The 19,687-nt window shown below is 47.3% G+C and overlaps 1 protein-coding gene and 1 pseudogene across 2 annotated transcripts in view; both read left to right on the top strand.

Moving 5' to 3' along the window:
* Positions 1-19,687, top strand: part of Mp (collagen XV/XVIII-type protein multiplexin) — a 448,114-nt gene that overhangs the window by 401,500 nt on the left and 26,927 nt on the right. For both annotated transcript variants that reach the window (XM_075677559.1, XM_075677558.1), the window contains 6 exons: positions 588-669; positions 4,315-4,424; positions 7,394-7,522; positions 9,380-9,418; positions 9,877-9,942; positions 18,154-18,348. In XM_075677559.1, the coding sequence (XP_075533674.1) occupies positions 588-669; positions 4,315-4,424; positions 7,394-7,522; positions 9,380-9,418; positions 9,877-9,942; positions 18,154-18,348 (621 nt within the window). The remainder of the gene's footprint in view (positions 1-587; positions 670-4,314; positions 4,425-7,393; positions 7,523-9,379; positions 9,419-9,876; positions 9,943-18,153; positions 18,349-19,687) is intronic.
* LOC142566897 (U2 spliceosomal RNA) lies at positions 13,198-13,377 on the top strand (annotated as a pseudogene).

The following is a 19,687-nucleotide window of genomic DNA, read 5'->3' as shown; positions in this document are numbered from 1 at the left end:
AGTGGATGATGGGATGACCGCTGCAGTAGCTCAATTGGTACGGCATCGATCGTGTCGTGCGGAGGTTGGAGTCGGCACTCACTGGCGTCAAGTTGTATTTTATTCTACTTTCATTTACTTTTAAATTGTTCCAACATTGCAATTAAAGAAAACATGGCCAATTTTCCATATACTTTCCATGGCTTCATTGTCTTGTTGAATTCATATGGTTGCTACTATTAATACATCGAGCCCCTTAATCTCCCATATCTTCCTCGCTCTTTGCAGATTGGAACTGTCACTTAAGTTACTGTTGGATGAACAAATTAACATCTGCTTATCAATACCTGTAATACGGTAGCGATTGGCGCACTCTAATATTGTTGTCAACTTTCCTCAACGGCAAAGCAAGAGTGAAGCGCCTATGCGACCATGAGGTCGCATAGGCGCGTAAACTGTGTTAGCATTTTCCATATGTCTCATTTAATGTCGAGATGGAACGAAAACTGTTGAACGTTTTACTTTTGGACCAAACGCAGACATCCAAGCAGTTTACCTTGCACTCCATTTATTTGCGGCTCCTTTAAGCAGATACTCTGACTTTCCAGGGAGAACAGGGACCCCCAGGGCCACCCGGACCCCCTGGGTTGAGCCATTGGTCCGACACTTCTAACACGATCAACACGAGAGGTATGGATATCCACCTATCTGCACACGCACTGTGCACAGTTGTGCCAGAAGCGACGCGAGAAATGTTAAAAGCAAACAGATGTCTTGGTCGCCACTCAAGCATCCATCTGCCTGCTTTCGTTTCGCAACTCCCCTTCGCCCCTTAACCCACTACTGAAAGTAACGACAAAGTGCAGTACAGCTCTCCTCCCTCGCCTAGCCACGCTACTGTGCCCTATTCAATAGTGCGCCGCCGCGGGGTGAAAGATTAGCAACGCTGGAAGCTGTACGCTTTTAATAGTGTGCTGCGGTTCATTAATTTTACTTGCAAGAACAAGTTACAGTGTCTGCTCTCGTTCAGAAAGCTTTTTGTCTAAGTCTCTTGTGTATCATTTGGGCCTCCAAGATCTGTAATGACCCATAATATTTTACTTGCTATTGCAAGATATGCATAGTTTTTACTCTGGTTAGTATCATCATGTATAAAGCGTCCTGTGTATCATATATCTTATGACGCAAGAAAACGACGGCCAAAAAAGCAAAGAATTGCGTTGAAATCTCGGGAGCAGCAGTCGTCATTCTCCAAGTGCCTGCTAGATGGCGCCACAAGTCCAACCTGCAGAGAAGGCAGAGGCTTTTCGTCAACACGCATCTGTTTTTTCAGCCATAGTAGAAGTCTTCAACGCGAAGCATTTCTGTCCAAGTCAACGAAGTTTTTCTAGTGTATCTGGTCGTCTTCGTGGGCGGATCCCGAAGATAGTGCTCTAACAAAAGCAGCCAGTAAAGATAAAGAAACCGCGCTTTGGGTAGTCATTCTGCATGACTTCTGTCCGGATTAACTTACAAGATTTTCGTCCTGAAAGATAGTGCGTAAAGCTGCATAATTAATCACGACATACTTGCGCCTCTTGTGAACCTGCTTTGAATTAAAGGCCGGACACCTCTTGCTTTAGACATGAGGTTTCACTTGTAATAGTGCTGGAGTCCGCCCAAGTGTAGTCCCGCTCTGCTCGGGTTGCTTCCATAACGCTCTAGAGACGCACATTGTGCTCTCTCCACTTTGGGCGACTGCGGATTTCTAGAGGCGCACCTGCTCAGTGCCACTGCGTATGTGCCACTGGGTGCGTGCGCAGACGTATACACAGAGATGCAGAGCCATGTGATGCACACGTCGCAAGAGTAGTAACCGTCCGCTGCAAAACACTTATATGATTCATAACAAACATTCTCTACCAAACCAAATAGGCTTCTCAATACTTAGTTGTCAACTGGTGGTGAGTCTGCTTAATTATTTTGCCCTTTGGCTTTGCGATACGCCACGCGACTGTTCATGCTCTCTACCACATTTTGCACTAAGCAAGTACGTGTCTGCAAATACGTTTGTTCTCGACTTTGGAAATTCGCTTCAGTCCCATGGTTCAGTTGAAAATAGCACACAACCTTAGAATGCGCCCCCCCCCCCCGCCACTTTTTTTTTTTTTTTTAGCTTTGCCTAGCTTCTCCCACCCAAACGCCCCAACGACGACGCTAGTGTGAGACTTCACCACGTGACGGTGAACTGCAGTCTTCGGGTGCGGCTCAGTTTACTATTACACTTTCTCCGGGTGCTCGGCGGGAAACCTGCCCAGCAGATGCGCAAACCCCGAGGAATAAAGCAGAGAAACCTTCGCTTAAAAAAGAAAGGGAAAATAATTAAATGTGTTCTTGAAGGCAGGTATTTGTGGTAGTGAACAGATTTAGGTAGCATTTGATGTTTCGCTTCTTAGTTTCCTAGAGAGTCGAGCCAATCAACAGCACATCTGTAGGGCCAGTACAGATGGCCACATATGCCGATTCGTCTGCCTCTCGACCGCTTTGTCGTCTGTACATGACGAGAAACACACTCACTCACGACAATCCTCAGGTAGGTTGAAGTTTTCTAAAGAAATCTTTGCTTTTAAAGTAGGAACAGTGGCGTATTGTATGCTTGAGTTTTACACCCATGTCTTTCTTGCCACAACACAGGACTGAGTAAAACACAATTAATAAAAGGTGGCCGTATGGTATAATGCTCCTCTCTATTTATTTTGCTCGTATCGAACTTGCACTATACTTGAACTATATTGGTCGCTTCCCAAGATTTGAGATGTGGCTCGTCTGCAATCCGAATGGCCTTTCCATTTGACGAGGCACAGGTGATCCCTCCTGAGCTCGAAGCACATGACGGCGTGGCTGCTCGAGAAGAGGGAGCAACGCTATGTGTTACGTAAGAGAAGAGAATTGCTTGAGGTTTAGCATTAGTCCCGTGCTAACGTGTCAATGAGTGGTCTCGTCATGGTCAGAGCAAATGAAAGTCCGCAATGAACAAGAATTCACATGGGTCTTTCCCAGTTCTTGCAGATCTCCATCTTCCGGTTTATTAGTTGGTGTGGCGATGCAGGCCGCGCATGAGATTTACTATCTGTGCCCCCTCACAATGTAATCTTCTCTCATTTTGTGAGACCGCCACTACTCACTTCCTATAGTCTGGGACAAGCCAAGAATGCAGGTGAGGCTCCTCCTTGAAAAAACTTCACGTGCCTGCACTCCGTCCCTCCACGCTTCAAGAAACAGTTTTCTTACACATGGCAACCGGCACGAAGAGGGTGTGGCCTAGTTGTTAGCCAACAATGAGAACGCCGATGTGACGCACCGCACGGAGAAACAACCAAAATTATTAATTGTGTGAATGATGAGAACTGGTGACAGCTGAAACATGTCGTTTGAATAGGAGAAAGACTTCACTGACATTTTGCACAAATTATATTCTCGACTGAACCCTCCCCCCCAACCCCCCATGTGTGGAGTGCATGCCACCGCCTTGATGTACCAAGAAAGGCCGAATGGTCTGGTTCAGCTCATCACAGACATGCATGCGACTTACACTCTCCACACAAAAAGCTCCCATCGCAGGGTGAGGCGTTTCGCGACAAGCAAGCGCCAAGGACAGGGGAACGGGAGAAAGACTTGGACGATATGCGATTCGCTGGCGCATTAACAGATGTTCGATTTGAGAAACCCTTACGGCTGCATTGTCGATTTGATACAGAATATGAGTACAAATGTATTACGAGTTTCTGAGTTAGCGGGCAGTTCAGCAGCAATGACTGTCGATGGTTCAAAAGTAGCCCCGCGGAGGAGTTACTGTTAGAGGCTGTTGCAGGACGACAAGACGGTGCTGAGTTATAGCGTGAAAGGCCGATATAATTGGGAGCGCTCAGAAAAGCGAAGAATCATACGTTCACATAAGCTGTCGAAAAACAAGCACTTCTGAGAAGACATCGCTGGCGGTTATTAACAGGGAGAATACGGAATGTTACAGCGATGATGAAAGAACAAAATGTATTACTGAAATGCATTCATTGTGGCCTATATTGACCTTAATGGGAACAAGCTATCCTTTTAGTCACGTCGTTTGCTTCCTTGATATACAATCAAAATGATCAGGCCATGCATTCTTTGATAGAAGCGCGTATGGTAAAGGATAAAATACTAAGTAAACGGAAGTGTCATGGCTTATGAGGTACTTATCATTATAATATACGTCACCTTAACCCGAGATGCAGCAAACCTCACTAAGTTTTTGTCAGTTACAAGCATTACGCAGCGCATTTCCAGACGAATACTTGTGTTGTTTTCTCGTCACAGGGGGACAGATCGTTCCTGGACCTCCAGGACCTCCAGGCCCTCCGGGACCGCCTGGTCCTGCATATATGCCACCCAAGAACACCGTCCCTCCGCCGTCCATCGTCCCAGGGGTGAGGCGGATGTTGCTTTGTATCAATCAATCAATCAATAAATAAAGGAAACTAGTAACAATCATACAAACAAGTAAACAAGCAGACTACAAGTAAACAAACGTACGAACGAACAATATAGTTGACTGATTTGTTATCGTGTTCTGAAATCAATGTTATTGCTATTTTTGAATTCACATTCCTGTTACACGCACGATCATAATGGCTTCAAAGTCTTAAATAAAGACAAAGCTATCGAACAGTTTTTTGGCGCTACATTTAACTACGTATTTAGCGGCACGCCCCCAAACATTGCCATGCTCCTTGCTTATTTGGGGTCTTTGTGCGTACAGTGGCTACGCCTGTCGTGCTCATTTAGCACGCGCAATTGGATCGTGAATGGACAAAATGCGAAGTCATCTTTACATGCCATCAAGTAAGGGTTACGTGCCACAGGACTTAAGTGCGGCACGGTAATTGAAGTATTGACCACTGATAAAATGAAAGGGGTGCTAAACAGGAGTATTACGTTAACCTGAATTTGTGAGCTGAAGTTCGGAATACCAATAATGATAGTTTTAGCAAGGCGAAGGCCTCTTACGTGAAAAAAGACGTAAGAACAAAACACTACTGGCGATGCCACCTTGAAGGTCGTGAATCGGGCTTCCGTGGACATGATATGGCTTTTGACAGTAGGGGCTTAAGACTGATTGTTTCTGTGTCAGAAAATGGTGGTTATGCTATTGCATCCTCCAGACGTCTACTCCAACTCTGGCGCTTCCCGCACCGGCCTTCGCACTCTCTCCCTCGCTGCGCGCCAGTGATCATGCGGCGAACTGGTCAGGCGAGTCGAGAAACAATAGGAGTGCTTCGCTCCCCGTAGCCGCATCGGCGATGCAACGGCTTTAGCTGTAGTGGCACGCGTGCACGCACTTTGTGACATTGTAGAGACCCGCCGTGGTAGCGTGGTGGCTTTGGTGCATGAACTGCTGAGCCCGAGGACGTGGGATCGAATTCCGACGACGGCTGCCGCATTTCGATCGGGGGCGAAATGGGAAAACACCCGCGTGCCGTGCACTGGGTTAAAGAACCGCAGGTGGTCGAGAGTATGCAATGCGGAGTCTACGGCGCGCCTCATAATCATGTTGTGCGAACGCCGCAAGCCCCCTTCCATGCCTCTCTCCGGGCATACGATCGACGTTCCTACCGAACCTTTCTTTTTGGTGTTGTTGTCTGTGTGGCGGCATACACGTCGTCCTTTGCCAACGTCAACTGCAAAAGGTTGCCGTTGCTACCAATTATTTATGCCACCCGCTACGCCAGTACACGAGCCCTGCCCACCTGCTGCGCCGCGGACGTTGCGGATTTCGTTCTGCACAATGTTCTATACTGCACCACAATGTTATACTGCTTACCGATCGCCGACGCTACTTCTTGCCGAAAGTAATCGATTACATCCTTCGCTCATGCTCTACTGCACAATGAGTTGCCACTGCTTACCACCCCCATACAAACCCCTTTACCGAACGCTTCAACAGAACACTCACCGACGTGCTTGCTATGTACGTCGCCGCGAACTACCCCGACTGGGACGTCGTTCCGCCCTATGTCACTGTTGCATATAATTCGTCCCATCATGGCACCATATTACTCGCCGTTTTGCGTACTGTTCGGCCGTGATCCTGTTCTGCATGCGGACACCGGACTTCCGAATGCAGTGAAGTCGATCGCCGAGCACTTATGTACGCGATGCCATTACCCTGGCTGCCTAAGCTTGTCAGATTGCGCACGCCTGCCTCTCGGTTTCACAGGCTCACCAAAAGTCCCGCTACGACATGCACCCTAGGGATTTTTTACCTGGTTCCCTCGGGCTCCTGTGACCGCCGTCTCTTCGTCACGTATGAGACTGCTGCTGCCGACCGGGTGCACCGTTGGTTCAAATAAAAACGAACGTTGTTCGCACTGGTCGTTTGAAGCCCTACGTGCCCGCTTGCAGTGTCTCACCGTAACTTGCTCCGGGACGGAGCTTCCTTGCCGGCGGGCTAGTGGCGCGGTCACTAAGATGACTAGCGAGCTCAAACGAATAGGGCGAAGTTCAGTGTCATCAGCTGGCGGCCACCGGTGCCACGTTTCAATAAGGAGTTCAACCTTCCGTGTTGGTCGTGCTACTTTCGCCTGTGTAAAAGACTACCACGTGCTTCTGCCTTGTAACAATATAATGTTCTTGGCACGTAAAACCCCAGAATCAGATTTTTTTTTTTAGAAAATTGTGGAATACGTCGTATTTTAAGAGAATCAAGGATTAAACTAATCAGTTCCTATAACGTTTCTTTCGCACAGAAACAGCTATTAGTCGAGTATGCTTTGCAACCTGTGGTGCCAAACTGACGCAGCAACGCTGGGATTGGGCCGCGAAATTTAAGAAAATGAAGTTTTATCTTCTTTTTTTTTTCTCTCAGAGTCAACCTGTTCCCGCCTAAAAAATGCAGCATCCTTTGAGAGAATATCTTATACGCCCAAACAGACTTGTGTTTGCTGTTTAGTGGTTCTTTAGACAGCGAAACTCGCAATGGTTCGCAGGTGGCTTGCATGTGACGTATAGGGGACGACGGGTCTAGGGGAAAATAAAAGAAAGCAAATTTAGTCAGCGACAAAATGAAATGCACTATAAGGCGCATTTCTGCATATAATTCTGTCGGCATGCAAGCATAGCGGAAAACATTGCGTCGCAGGAAAATGGAATGCGTGTCGTATTTCGGTACCTACAGATGTCGTCACAATAGACATTTTTTATCGTCGCTCACAAAAAGACGACAGAACACTTGACTGCCGTGACAAGAGGACAGGCTTACGACAGAATCTTCTGCAGTATTTGCTGGACCTTTTCTGTCGTTCTTTTTCAACTGGGAAAGACGGAAAGCTACTCGGACACACCTAGTTTAGCGCACATACTTGCGTCGCAGCTGTTTACCAATGACGTTTCCTCGCAGGCGGTGACGTTCAAGAACATGGAGTCGCTACTGCGCATGTCCGACATCAGCCCCCTGGGAACACAGGCGTTCGTGCTCGACGAGGAGGCACTACTCGTCCGTGTCAGCAGTGGCTGGCAATACGTGGCTGTGAGTGCACCCTTGCACTTAACTCTGCACACTCAACCTTTAACTTCTACTGCCACGCAACGTCTGGCATTTACAGAGAACGGTTTCGGTGCTTGCGCGCCAATGCAGGTGCCAGCATTATTATTTTTAGGATGCGAACATTATAACGCTTACGCATTTCGTGACCTGTTTCAATTATTTCTTTGGTCACGTTGTTTGTCATGTCATTTGCGCGATGTGTGCTAAGGTCTGCATTTCTTAACATCAAGAGCAAAGCGCAAAAAAAGGAGAAAACTATTACTTGCGGGCATTTAAACCTTCCTAAACCGTCTTCCGTATTATGCATACATTATCATGTAAGCTTGGTTGTCGTTGACTCGGGAACTGTGAAATTACAGCTGCTAATGTGAACCAGTAGGCGATGATTATAGTGTTCTTATCGAGATATAATAAGTAACTAGTAAGGCGGGCAACGTATCGCAAGATTACATTTTAACTTCGGTACTCTACGACTCCATCGCCTATGAGCTTCAGTCATCGTAAGGAGTTAGGCTTTGATAGCGACTGACGCGTACCTTCATTTGCCGCTCTCACACAAGAAGAATCACATAGGAAGCAAAAATATGCTTCTATTGCCGAACGCCATAAAGCTATTTACCAGCAAGAATAATGCGGAATTGTATGCTACTACATGCTGCCCTTCCTGGCTATTCTCAGTTAAGGTTGAAGAGCTAACAGGTTTCGTTGAGATTTTAGAGTTGTGTCATGGAACGCGTCTGCGCGGGGTGCGCCAGGATAGTGTCGAGTATCGAATTGCGCTCACAATAGCCTCTGCTAGGACCATTTCGACTTCTTCGTCCGCCACCGACACCTTCGTATTTTATGAACAAGCGAGAAATTTGCACTCATCACGAGCAGTTGTCCACCTTATTTTTTTTTGCGCACGGCTGTTACTGACTGACAGTCACTTAACAGATCCGTTGAACCAGGTTACGCACCTTGTAATTGCCGCCGAACGTTCTCGCCGGGAATTCGTAGTGAGCGACTTCGCAGGTCAGTCCTGTGGAAACTCGCAACGTGAAGAGAGTTTCTTGAAAGCGATAATTGACATTCACCCTAGAGTAGCACAACTCTACGAAGGCAACTTATGTAACAGCGCGGAAACGTAAGGAAGGGACGGCGACACAACGAAAAGAGCGCCGACTTTCAAGTGTTTTTTCTACTGACGATGCTAGGCATATGTGCGCATACAAAGCGCCAGCAGGAAAAAAAAAGAAAGAAATGAAAAAGGAGAACAATCAGCATGAATGGCACAAACTGATATCGTCATGGTCCTAATCGCCAACCTTCTAAAGACCTGAGCTCTTTCTTGGTCAATGATAGTAGTGGCATGCTTACACACCCTTCTCCTGCACGAGTAATCTTTACCGCCTCGATTATCTCTCTCAAGCACTGATCATTCTGTGGAACCGTGCAAAGGCTGACCACAGAAATCTGATAAGGAATGCTGCGTGAGGGAAATGGATTGCACATTTACGAGCATCATCGATTCGAGCGCAAAAAACAAAAAACAGTTCAGAACGACTGAAATGAGTGTTTGAATTTACAGATTTGCTTCAGTTTGTAACAGTGGGCTATTTCTAGCTTAAAAAAACGTAATTATGGGACTCTACCATGTATAGAAAGCGGCTACAAGGAATTTCATGTTACACTCTCATTCATTTATTGGTACGTAACAGGCTTTTTGATAACTTCTTTTTTCTTGTTAGCACCGAAATTTGTGCTGTATGGGTACCACTGTTTTTAGATAAAGATTAGTCGAAGCCCCCCCCCCCCTCCCCTGCCTCTTGGAGCTCAAAGCTTTTCTTTCCTTCGCAGCTCGGATCTCTGGTACAGCTACCCAAGAAGACGACAACGGTATTTGCCCCACTTTATGCTTCCCATTCCGTTTATCGTGCTCTAGGAGGCAGGCAACGAAATAGAAAAGGCAATTTCGAATGCATGAGCTTTTTAATGCGCGCATTTTCCCGCAGGTGAATCCTTTTAGGTCTTCCTAGATGTGAGTGTGGAATAACTTTCCCGCATTTTTTTTTTTTTTTGCATACATACTGTTTCCTATACTTTTGTGCTGTCGTCATTACTCTGCCTTATTTTTTTTTAATGCACATATATTTCTGTTTCTATGCTATCCTTGTATGCACACTATATTATAAAGGTTTTTGCCATCGTAACAGTTGCGAAGAATAAATTAAATAATAGCGAGTAACAATAGACGCGTAATTTGTTTTCATAATGCTTGCTGTTTCACGAGTGGCCTTGAGATGTGCGCAAGTTGTCTCCCCTCACGTGGTGCCCTCGCCGTCCTTCTTCGACAGACTACGTCAACAGCATCGCCACTGTTGCCACCAGATAGTCTGCGACTCGACGGATCTGCACCAAAGGTAGGCGACGCGAACAGACCACTTACGCGCGTTGTTTAAGGGCTCAGCTGCACGCCACCGCGCACCTTTTCCTTGAGCACGAATACTCGATAACTATTATTGCTTGGACACCTAGTTTTCTACACTTTAGCCATATGTCCCTTCCTCCCCAGTGCCGTTCTTTAATACCATGAACTACATGGTATTATGTCTTCGCATGCTTTCGCAAAGGACGATAGCGAAATGTGCTACATCGACGACAAGCCTTGGAAGCGACAAGGGCGCGTGCCTTAAATTTTCCTGCGCATGTCACTTCGGTGCATAGCTTCTTCTCCTCTATACCGTTCGTGCATCTGTTGTCTCTTAGGCTGTTCATATCGACATTTAAGAGAGCTCATATCCTACCGCAAAAAATGCTAGCTATGAAGAAAAAACGACCAAAAATATGTTGTTCCCCTCTGCCCAGCGAGGACAGAGCCAAGATTACTGGCCAAGACGAGCGCGTCGGAAGCACGCGCGCGAAGTAAACACGCTGCTTAAGAGAATGTTAAGCGAGTAATGTTATTCGCATATGATTTCAAAGGTCAGGTTCTGTTACTCACAAAACATGTGTTGCGTAAGTGTCATCCGCGTTCGGCCATTGCCACGGCGGTCGTCTGGCCACCACGACGATCGATAGGTTGAGGGACAGGCGCCAGAACGCCGGACAACGTCGAAACGCTTTTACGTAAGAGAATTTTCGCCAATACCAATCCAGGTTGGGCTTATTATCCAGGTTTTATTACCCGTACAGCCTCGAAGCCATGTTCTTGTCGTAAACGGCTGAATAAAGGCACACCATTATACTGTATTAGCATTCCAAAAATGAATCGTTATCACAACCCTCTTTTGTAAAGTATAGTTATAATAAATTGACCCATAAATATTATCCAATTGAGCCTATATGTTTGTATACAACGATTGATTCATTAAAACCGAACGGTATTCGCGCTCGAAAGTAACTGGTACCATATCAAGGAAATTCAAAACACGTCTAGCAGACCCCATCTGTAAACAAGCGCAGTTATTCAGGAAAAACGCTGTTTTTGCAAACAACTGAAAAACATCAGCAGCCCTTTCCCCGTGGAAATAGTTTGGCCCCGCTGATTCGAACATAACACGTGCAGCAGTGCTCTCCACGGCAAAGTTTGTGTGTTCGACAACATACAAAGTTTCAACTCTTAGGGCATAATAGAGACATCACCAAAACATAGAGGACACGTCAATGCGCGCATATGTGGCGCGCGGCTTCAGAAGATGCTACTAGATGAATCGAACTTTTCTAGCACTGTTTCAGTAAGTTGAGCGATTCGGCTTTCACCATGGCTACGAGAGCGGCCGTCTCCGAATGACGCTAAGAAAGTGGGCTGTCTTCGCAAGGTTGTCGAAAAATGTAACACTCGAGTCTATACTTTATTGTGCGCTTGGGGAAGAAGAAGAAAACATTTATTTATATTTATTAATTCCGCTTGAGGAGATGCGCTCTTTCGGGGTATGGCCCAGTGATCAAGGCGACGGCATGTAAGGCTTCCTGACCACTTTATTTTACAGTGAAGCTGTCTATGGCTAGGATCCCGGGATTCCTTTGCGGCGTATAACGTCGGCAGAAAGCTATCATCGATGGCTCGTACCCCCAAATGCAATGGCTCATACCCCCCGTAAGGCAGAGGCTACAAGCTGTCAGCAAAGCGAAGCGATCAGTGCATACATTCTTTGGAATCACGCATACAGCATACAGGACAGCATACGTTTCAATAAAGAACAAGCTCAAAACAAGCGTCCGAACCACATAATTGATGATAAGGCGCTCCGACGCCTACATGCAATGCGAAGGACGTAGAGCTCCCCGCATACGTTTTCCCGTAAAGATTACTGTCACTTCATCAAAACTGAGAGCTGGGTGAGTTCGTGTGCATCCATGCATCTTAACAAAAAAAAAAAGCGAGACATTTCACTCTGTGAAGGTGGATGACCAGCGTAGCTGTTTAGCGTAAGACACAGCGACGACACAGAATTTTGAACATAGGTACGGACTCATCTACCGTGATGTTTATATACATTCGTGTGGACGACGTGACCGCGGCCCCGAGGAGCCGGAGGAAACTAGACACGCGTGACGTTTCGGGCGGGAAGCATTTTTGCCAGTAGGTACAGCGGGGCGTGGCGTTTCTCGCGGCGCTCGACGTTTCTGCGCAGGCGCGAGTAAGAGCGGATGCGAGAGAGAAAATCTGGAGGCCTGAGCTCCTTGAATATGTGACTCGGCCTAGGCACTACGGAGGAGGTTTCTTAGCGCGTGTTGTATGCGTTTGTTCCCTAGACATGCCGGCATTGCGAAGTGCGATCGAGTTTGTTTACGCTCCGCCGCTGGCTGCCCTCGCGGTGCATGAGGCAGTGAGCACCGAAGCCCAATTTGGTAATCACTGCCTGAAGGGGAAAGTTTCCGAGTGGTGTTGTAGAAGTCGCGGGTCGTTTTTTTCGTCTCAACGATAGATTGGATTTTTTACAAGCGCTGTTCCAGGACGGCACATGTAGCCGGCAAACGGAGGCGTCAGGAGAGCACCTGAGGTTATCTTAAAGCAGGCGGCGCAGGATCTCCGGGGCACCCAAGCGGTAGCGGTGTGATCAAAGCTGCAAGCAGGGCGGCCCGTGGGTTGGGTGGACGGAGGCCCAAGCGTGCGAGGGGGTGTTCGCATGAAAAATTCGCTGACAGCCGATCTTATATACCCCTGGCACGCGCAGGCCTCGGCGAGCCCCAACCCACGGAACAGTCCGGGTTCTGGCTTTGATGTCCCCGTTGCGGCTTGGGTGCCCTAGAGGCGCCGTCAATAATGCGAAATAATGACACATTGTTTCAATTAGTAAAAAAAAACACGTATGAATAAATATAATTACGTCCAGCCGCCAACTTGCGACGCTAAGTTCAGCACTACCGCACCCCGCTACGTCTGCCAGCACGCCTAGGGACAAACGCATACAACACGCGCTCAGAAACTCCTCCGTAGTGCCTAGGCAGAGTCATATATACAAGGAGAAAAAGTCCCCACATTTCCCCTCTCACACCCGCTCGTACTCGCGCATGCGCGCACACGTCCCGCGTCTCCGCAAGTGCCACGCCCCGCTGTGCCTACTAGCAATTGTAAATACGCCGACAGGACTGCCACCACGGAAGAGCGGAAGGAAAGGAAATGGGATACGCAAACGCTTGGAACGCCGACAAAGAGAGGGCGGTATGAACGCATGGCCGACGCCGGTCAAAGTGTAGTATCTGTTCTTACCAGCTTAATATCTTATGCGGGTTGTATTTAGACCCGAAATATGAAACTTATTTTTGCAAGTTGGTTGAGTGCTTGAAGCCTGCTTCACCTCTGCCGCGGGTCAGCGCGGTATTGCGCTATCTTCGGGATCGGCCCAAGTTTTTGGTCTGCGGACAACCATCCGCTGGAAATTAGCCATATACAGCTTCGCTGTAAAAACCAGTGCGAAAAAAACGTGGACAAGCAATGAAACGACAAGCACGGACGTCTTTCTCGCAGTGGTTGTTGTTGTTGTTGTTGTTGTTGAGATGGACGGCAGCTTGACTGTAGCATGCGAAGCAGGGAGTGACGTAACTACACTTTCGTAAGTAAAAGAATAACCTACCTAGCAACTGATTTGTGTTGCGACAGTGCTATTTATTTAATTAATTGTGGGATTTTACGTGCCAAAACCACGTTGTGATTATGAGGCACGCTGTAGTGGGAGGCTGCGGATTGATTTTTACCACCCGGGGTTCTTTAGCGTGCACCTAAATCTAAGTACACGGGTATACTTAGATTTAGGTGCAATTAGGTTTAGAATTTGCATATGGCAGTGCTATTGAGAAGGCCACGTGTAGTGAGGACTCCTTAGGAACAGCGTGCATACGAGGCGCGGCGAATATCTCTGATCCACTCTTTGTAGGCAGGCGCACGAAGTAGCGGCGCAAGCAAAGTCGCAGGCCGTCGAAACTTCTTAGGCTAATAAATTAGGTAGAGTGCCCGTGAATGTCGCCACGTGAATAATTTCAACCTATGTCGCAATGGGTGTACCCGTTCTAGTTGTCGTCTACAGCTATCACTGTGCAACCACGTTCACACATTGGATTGGAGACCATGTTTCTTACGGTCATGCCTAGTCCCTTGTCATTTTTTGAAGACAGTCCATGTGGCTAGATTGGCATTAGCAGCAAGAAAAACTTCAATGAAAATTTTGCTTATTGCATAAATGTGCAAAATAACTCTCATTATTCACTCTAGGGCACATGGTGCAATTGCGACATTGTAGCCGATAGTCGTCAGCTTCACTGCTCACTTAATGACTTTGGCGTTATTACTCGTAGGCTTCAATTTCACGATTACAAGATATGCACCAAAGTGAATAATTAAAAATTGGGTAACACAAAGGTCATTAGAGAAATTACCGCGGTAATCTTTCTTGCTGATAATGCCCGCCCAGCCACGTATAACGTGTCTGCAATGAGGGCAAGGGTCTAGACATTAAAGTTTCTCTTAATAAAAAGTGTTACGCATAAAAAAGATACATCTGATATATCTATGCTCTTTCGAAATTTTGCGCTCTTTCGGAGTTACTTGTGCTTTTGATGTTACACAATTCTGACGCTGCACAACGCTGTTTCTCGTGCGTTCATTGTGCAGTCATGTGTTCTGAATGAATGCTTCTTATCTGCTGTATTGTCTTACACTTCTTGTCTCTACTCTTTCTCTTGCAAATGGGAACCAGATTAAAAGAAAGGTAAGATGAGGTTGCGTTCTTCTGCACGTTAAATGTTCTTTGTCTACATTGCTTTGTCCTTCTAAGACCCTTATCTTCTAGAAAACGCATAATCGTTCACAAAGTGGCGTCTATGTGATAACACAGACACGACCCTTTGTTCAGTTAAGGTCATGTAGTGCGTCCGTCCTGTAGATCAGCACAACTATACCGTGCTTACATTACGATATTTTTCACACATATTGCCTTCTATATAACAAACCGTTTGTTTAAAGAAGCAGGCGGACGGATTAAACAATGGTGCATGCACCGCGGCACCAACAAAACTGGTTTTATTTGGGCGTCATGTCAACAGGATCAGCCCATGTAGTACTCAATTTATGTTGTTTGAATGCTGACGAAATAGGAGTAGTTGGTTGTATTTACTGCTTACATGGCATTTTTGTAAAGTGCTAGGGCGAATATTTTCGGCCATTCTTGTCTGTATACCGCTGTACTGATTATTAAATCCGTTTTTAATTTTATGACCTGTCAATGTCCTAATGTTTTTTTTTTCAATGACAACTGCTTTTTACCGTTAACGATTGGAATTTCCGTCTTCCAGCTTCTTCGTACGATGAAAAAAAAAGGGGCATTGAGCGGTGCATGTTCAAGAAAGAATTTAGAAACAAAAAAGTGCTTCTAGTTATGACGGCGTAACCTACATAATATAGGCGATAGTCACGCTTGCTTTTTTTTCGTGCATTTCCATCCCTGCCATCGTCCTGCATTTGTCAATTCGTGCTGTTGCGCGAATGGCACTACAGCCGTGATGAAGCTGAGTGCGGCGTTGTGCGAGTAACACGGCGCATGCATGGCCATGCATCTGGTCTAAGCACAGGCAGCACCCGTAAACATCGCGGCGGAACAGTTGAACGCCGATCCCAGCGAGGAGCAATTTCATTTTTAACGTGCAGCTTACGCACGGAGTACGTACATCTACACTGTAAAAATGTGTACGCCCTTAAGGGTGTTTTCTCGTCCCACTGGTAACAATCTTGCCGGTAGGGCCTTACAAAAAATTTGGACGACGCTTAAGCTTCGCCTTGAAGATTGGAGCGCCGATAGCATTCAAAGATACCCGACTGCTTCCTCACGCTTCCCGGCAACTGGAGCGCACGTAACCGTAATGTTTACCTGGGAACGCTTGCCGCGAACGCTAGGCACGAAGGCGAGCTTTTTGGTGGAACCACGGCCTCTCGCGCGGGCCGCGATGCGGCGGAAGCGAGCGCCAGCTGGAGTTGTAAGTAAGGACTTTAGTTGTAAGGAACCGGGCGCGTCGCTCCCCCAAGACACCGATCGCGCGGGCGCGCGCAAAATGGCTGGTGCCGCGGCCGGTCTGTGAACACCGCGGCTGGTTTGTGTGTGTGAAGGAGTTTCTTTGACTTTTCGCGTAGCAGAATTATGTTTTCTCCTATAGTCAAATTACAATCCGAGAGCTATCATGCCTGTAGGTTGTGTGCAAGTTGTAGTTTACCATTTTTCTGCGTATTTTAGCTTGAGAAATTCAATTAGTTCAGTCAATTCCTTCCGTCATATAGAATGCATGGTTATACGTGAGTATAGTCTGACGCCGGACGCCAACGCGGGGCGCCGACGCCAGATTTTGTGCGACACGGGCTCCTTAACGCTGTCGCGTTAAAATTTATACAGGCCGACAACGGAAGTCTAACTAGACGTGCGATCACAAAATACGTAGTTGAAAACTATGTAATCATTATAACAGCCTTAAGCGCACAGTTTCATATTTCTCCCTATGCAATTCTCTTGTCAGATGTTTCTGTGCGCCCAAGGCTGTCAGAATGATTACATAGTTTTCAACTACGTCTTTTGTAATCGCACGTCTAGTTAGAGCTCCGTTGTCCTCCGTAAATTTTTGTAAGGCCCTAACGGTGAGGGTGTTACCAGTGCGACAAGAAAACACCCGTAAGGGTGTAAACATTTTTACAGCGTACGATAAAAACTCTTGATCAAGTCTTTAATTTCAATGCACGTTCAGGGTATTTCGTTCAAGCGAGCAAGGCCTTCACGCCTTTCGGCTTCCGGGGGAACAGGGAGGGGTGATGTGAAAGCACGTATATTTCGCCGGCGCCCACGTCCTGGTACGCTGACGCATGCCGCTACGAGGTGGAGCCACCGACGGTGCCCGCGCCTCCTGGCATTGCACGCGCGGGGACTCGCTTTCTCTTCGCTTCTCCACGGGTATCGACGGTGGCCATTCGCTGACTTCTCTACCGAGCATAACACTGTTTCCTTTCTGTAGCTGTTCATACAGCAACTGATCATTGTTTCCGTGACCCGTACGCTACCCGCCGCGGTAAATCAATGGCAATGGCATTTCGCAGCCGAACACCAATTCGTGCATGTGTTCAATTTTCGCCCGCGGTGGCAGCGTGGGAGAGATGCCGAATTTGAGAGCACCAGTGTACCTAACAGTGCCGAGTTCAGGTGCGCGTTAAGCGAGACCAGATGGTCAATCCACCCCGTCTTACTATGTGGGGAGGAGAGAGAAAGAAAGAGAAAGGAGATGAAAGAAACCGAGGCTAGCCAGATTAGAGGCCCCGGTTCGCTACCCTTCACCAGGAGAAGGGGTAGAGGGCAGGAAGTGTCAGTAAAGAAACTCGCTTGGGAAAAATCGACCTTTTCGCATATACGTGGTGTGGCGCCAGACGACAACCAATGTTTATTGCGTAGTACCAGTGCTTTACAAAAGAAACGAGCAAAAAAAAAAAAACGCTATAACAGCAGTGATATTGAAGCACCTGGGAATGACGTCGGTTAGGATCAGGATGCAATAACTCGGGTTTCCGTTGAGTTCTCTCGGATACTATTGAGATCTCACAAGCTGAGGTGTCTGACATTATGAGTTGTGTGTTTCGAAAGTTTGCAGCGAACTAAATTAGATTCCAGGTTAGTTTTCCCTACATGCCTCACTAGAACCTTTTTTACGGAAACGTTCGCTGGAATGCCAGCGTATTTCGCAGGACACTTTGAGGAAGGCTATCTCTAAAGTAGCCATTGCCAGGATTTTTTATATGTGGTTATGTACTTAGGTACTTTCTAGGTAGACTGTCTAATTGAAGGCAATCACTGCATTAGCGATTGCCTTCAATTCGGCAATGTCGACATGTTACCTGAAGTGCTTCACTGAGATGTCATTTAAGTGGAACTCCTTTATTAGCCAGTTAACATTGTGCTTTGTTCAGCTAGTAATATCCACCTCTATAGGAATTCCATCTGGTCTTGAAGAGGTGAAATTGCACTACATTCCGGCGACGATTAATAACTGGTTGGGAGCTGTGCGAAAAAAAGTAATGGGCAAAAAAAAAATGTTTTCCGCTGTATAGGCAGCAGCCTTTGTTCGCGGGCAGCGCATTTAGAGCCTTTGACTTTGCGTGGCCGCAGCTTCGCGTGGCGGCACTGAACCAGCCGTGGACGGGCGACCTGCACGGGGTGCGGGGCGCCGACTACGAGTGCTACCGCCAGTCCCGGCAGGCGCACCTGCGGGGGACGTTCCGCGCCCTGCTGGCGTCGCGGGTTCAGAACCTGGACAGCATCGTTCGGGCCAAGGACGCAGACCTGCCGCTGGTCAATCTCAAGGTACGCACTAGCTCCCATCCGCTGCCAGATAGACGAGCGCAGTCGCTCGCGTTTACCCTTAATGGTGCTCACTAAGCTGCTTGCTATTCCAGCGGCTATTTTCTGTCATGTCCACAGGTTGGAGAAATACGACGAGACGGCGCTTCTTGAATGTCAACTGAATCAACTACTGACATTCAAGAATTACTTCTTGAATGTCAGTAGTGGTTCTGCGTAACTAAATGATGTGAATTATTTAGACCTTATTTTTCTCGTATAATGACTGCGGGACCGACGGTGCGCAGTGCTGATTAGAGGCCATTCGGACGCGATATAGGGTGTCCCAGCCAACGTTTGGTCGGCGTACAAAGCTTTGCTGTGTGTTTCTTTTTGCAGGCGCAATCATTGTTGCGCCCATTGACTACGGGGCAAAAGTGGCCCACCTTTTCAGTGGCAGAGATAACAACAGGCACACCACGTGTCCGCGCTCTGTCGACACCTTTTTTACAGGTGGTGCGAAAAGCCGTGAATCTACGGCAGTGCCTCTGGCCTGGTAGATTCGTGAATCTTATGGCAGAGTGGTAAGCACGAGCAGCGGTGACAGCCTATGTGGCTGACCACTAGGGACAAGCTACCAAAGTCGCCGCGAACTACTGCGAGACAGCGCAAACGTGTTCTTGGGCACATTCCACTCACGTGCTCTGAAATATTGTGCTGAAGACTGTACTATAGAATAATAATAATAATATTTGGGGTTTTACGTGCCAAAACCACTTTCTGATTATGAGGCACGCCGTAGTGGAGGACTCCGCAAATTTTGACCACCTGGGGTTCTTTAACGTGCACCTAAATCTAAGCACACGGGTGTTTTCGCATTTCGCCCCCATCGAAATGCGGCCGCCGTGGCCGGGATTCGATCCCGCGACCTCGTGCTCAGCAGCCCAACACCATAGCCACTGAGCAACCACGGCGGGTGTACTATAGAACGGCCAGAAAACTCCCAAATCTATTAGGAACTATGGTTTCACGTGTTAGTTCCCCGGTCTAGTCCCGGAATTCCAATTAGCTGTATATGGAAAAACGGTCAAAACCAGACGGCAGTGAGACTGACACGGACAGCGCTGTGTCATTAAATGAAATGATAATTCACTCGTTGTATAGATTTACAAAGGTAATTATTTTAATGAAAAGCCCAAGTTCATAATTTCTTTTTCTAGAAGGGTTCATCACAGGCGTTAAGGAAGTTTCATGCCTCCTTATGCTCATAACCTGCCCTGTTTTGTTGAAGGTCTAGTGATCTGCTTATAGTCACATTGCAAACGGCGCTGAGGCTGAGCAATGTCCGGCCTCTACCACGAGG

Source organism: Dermacentor variabilis, unplaced genomic scaffold (genome assembly GCF_050947875.1).
Source record: "Dermacentor variabilis isolate Ectoservices unplaced genomic scaffold, ASM5094787v1 scaffold_13, whole genome shotgun sequence".
NCBI lineage: Eukaryota > Metazoa > Arthropoda > Arachnida > Ixodida > Ixodidae > Dermacentor > Dermacentor variabilis.
The sequence above is the reverse complement of the archived record's forward strand: the minus strand, read 5'-3'. Positions and strand labels throughout refer to the sequence as shown.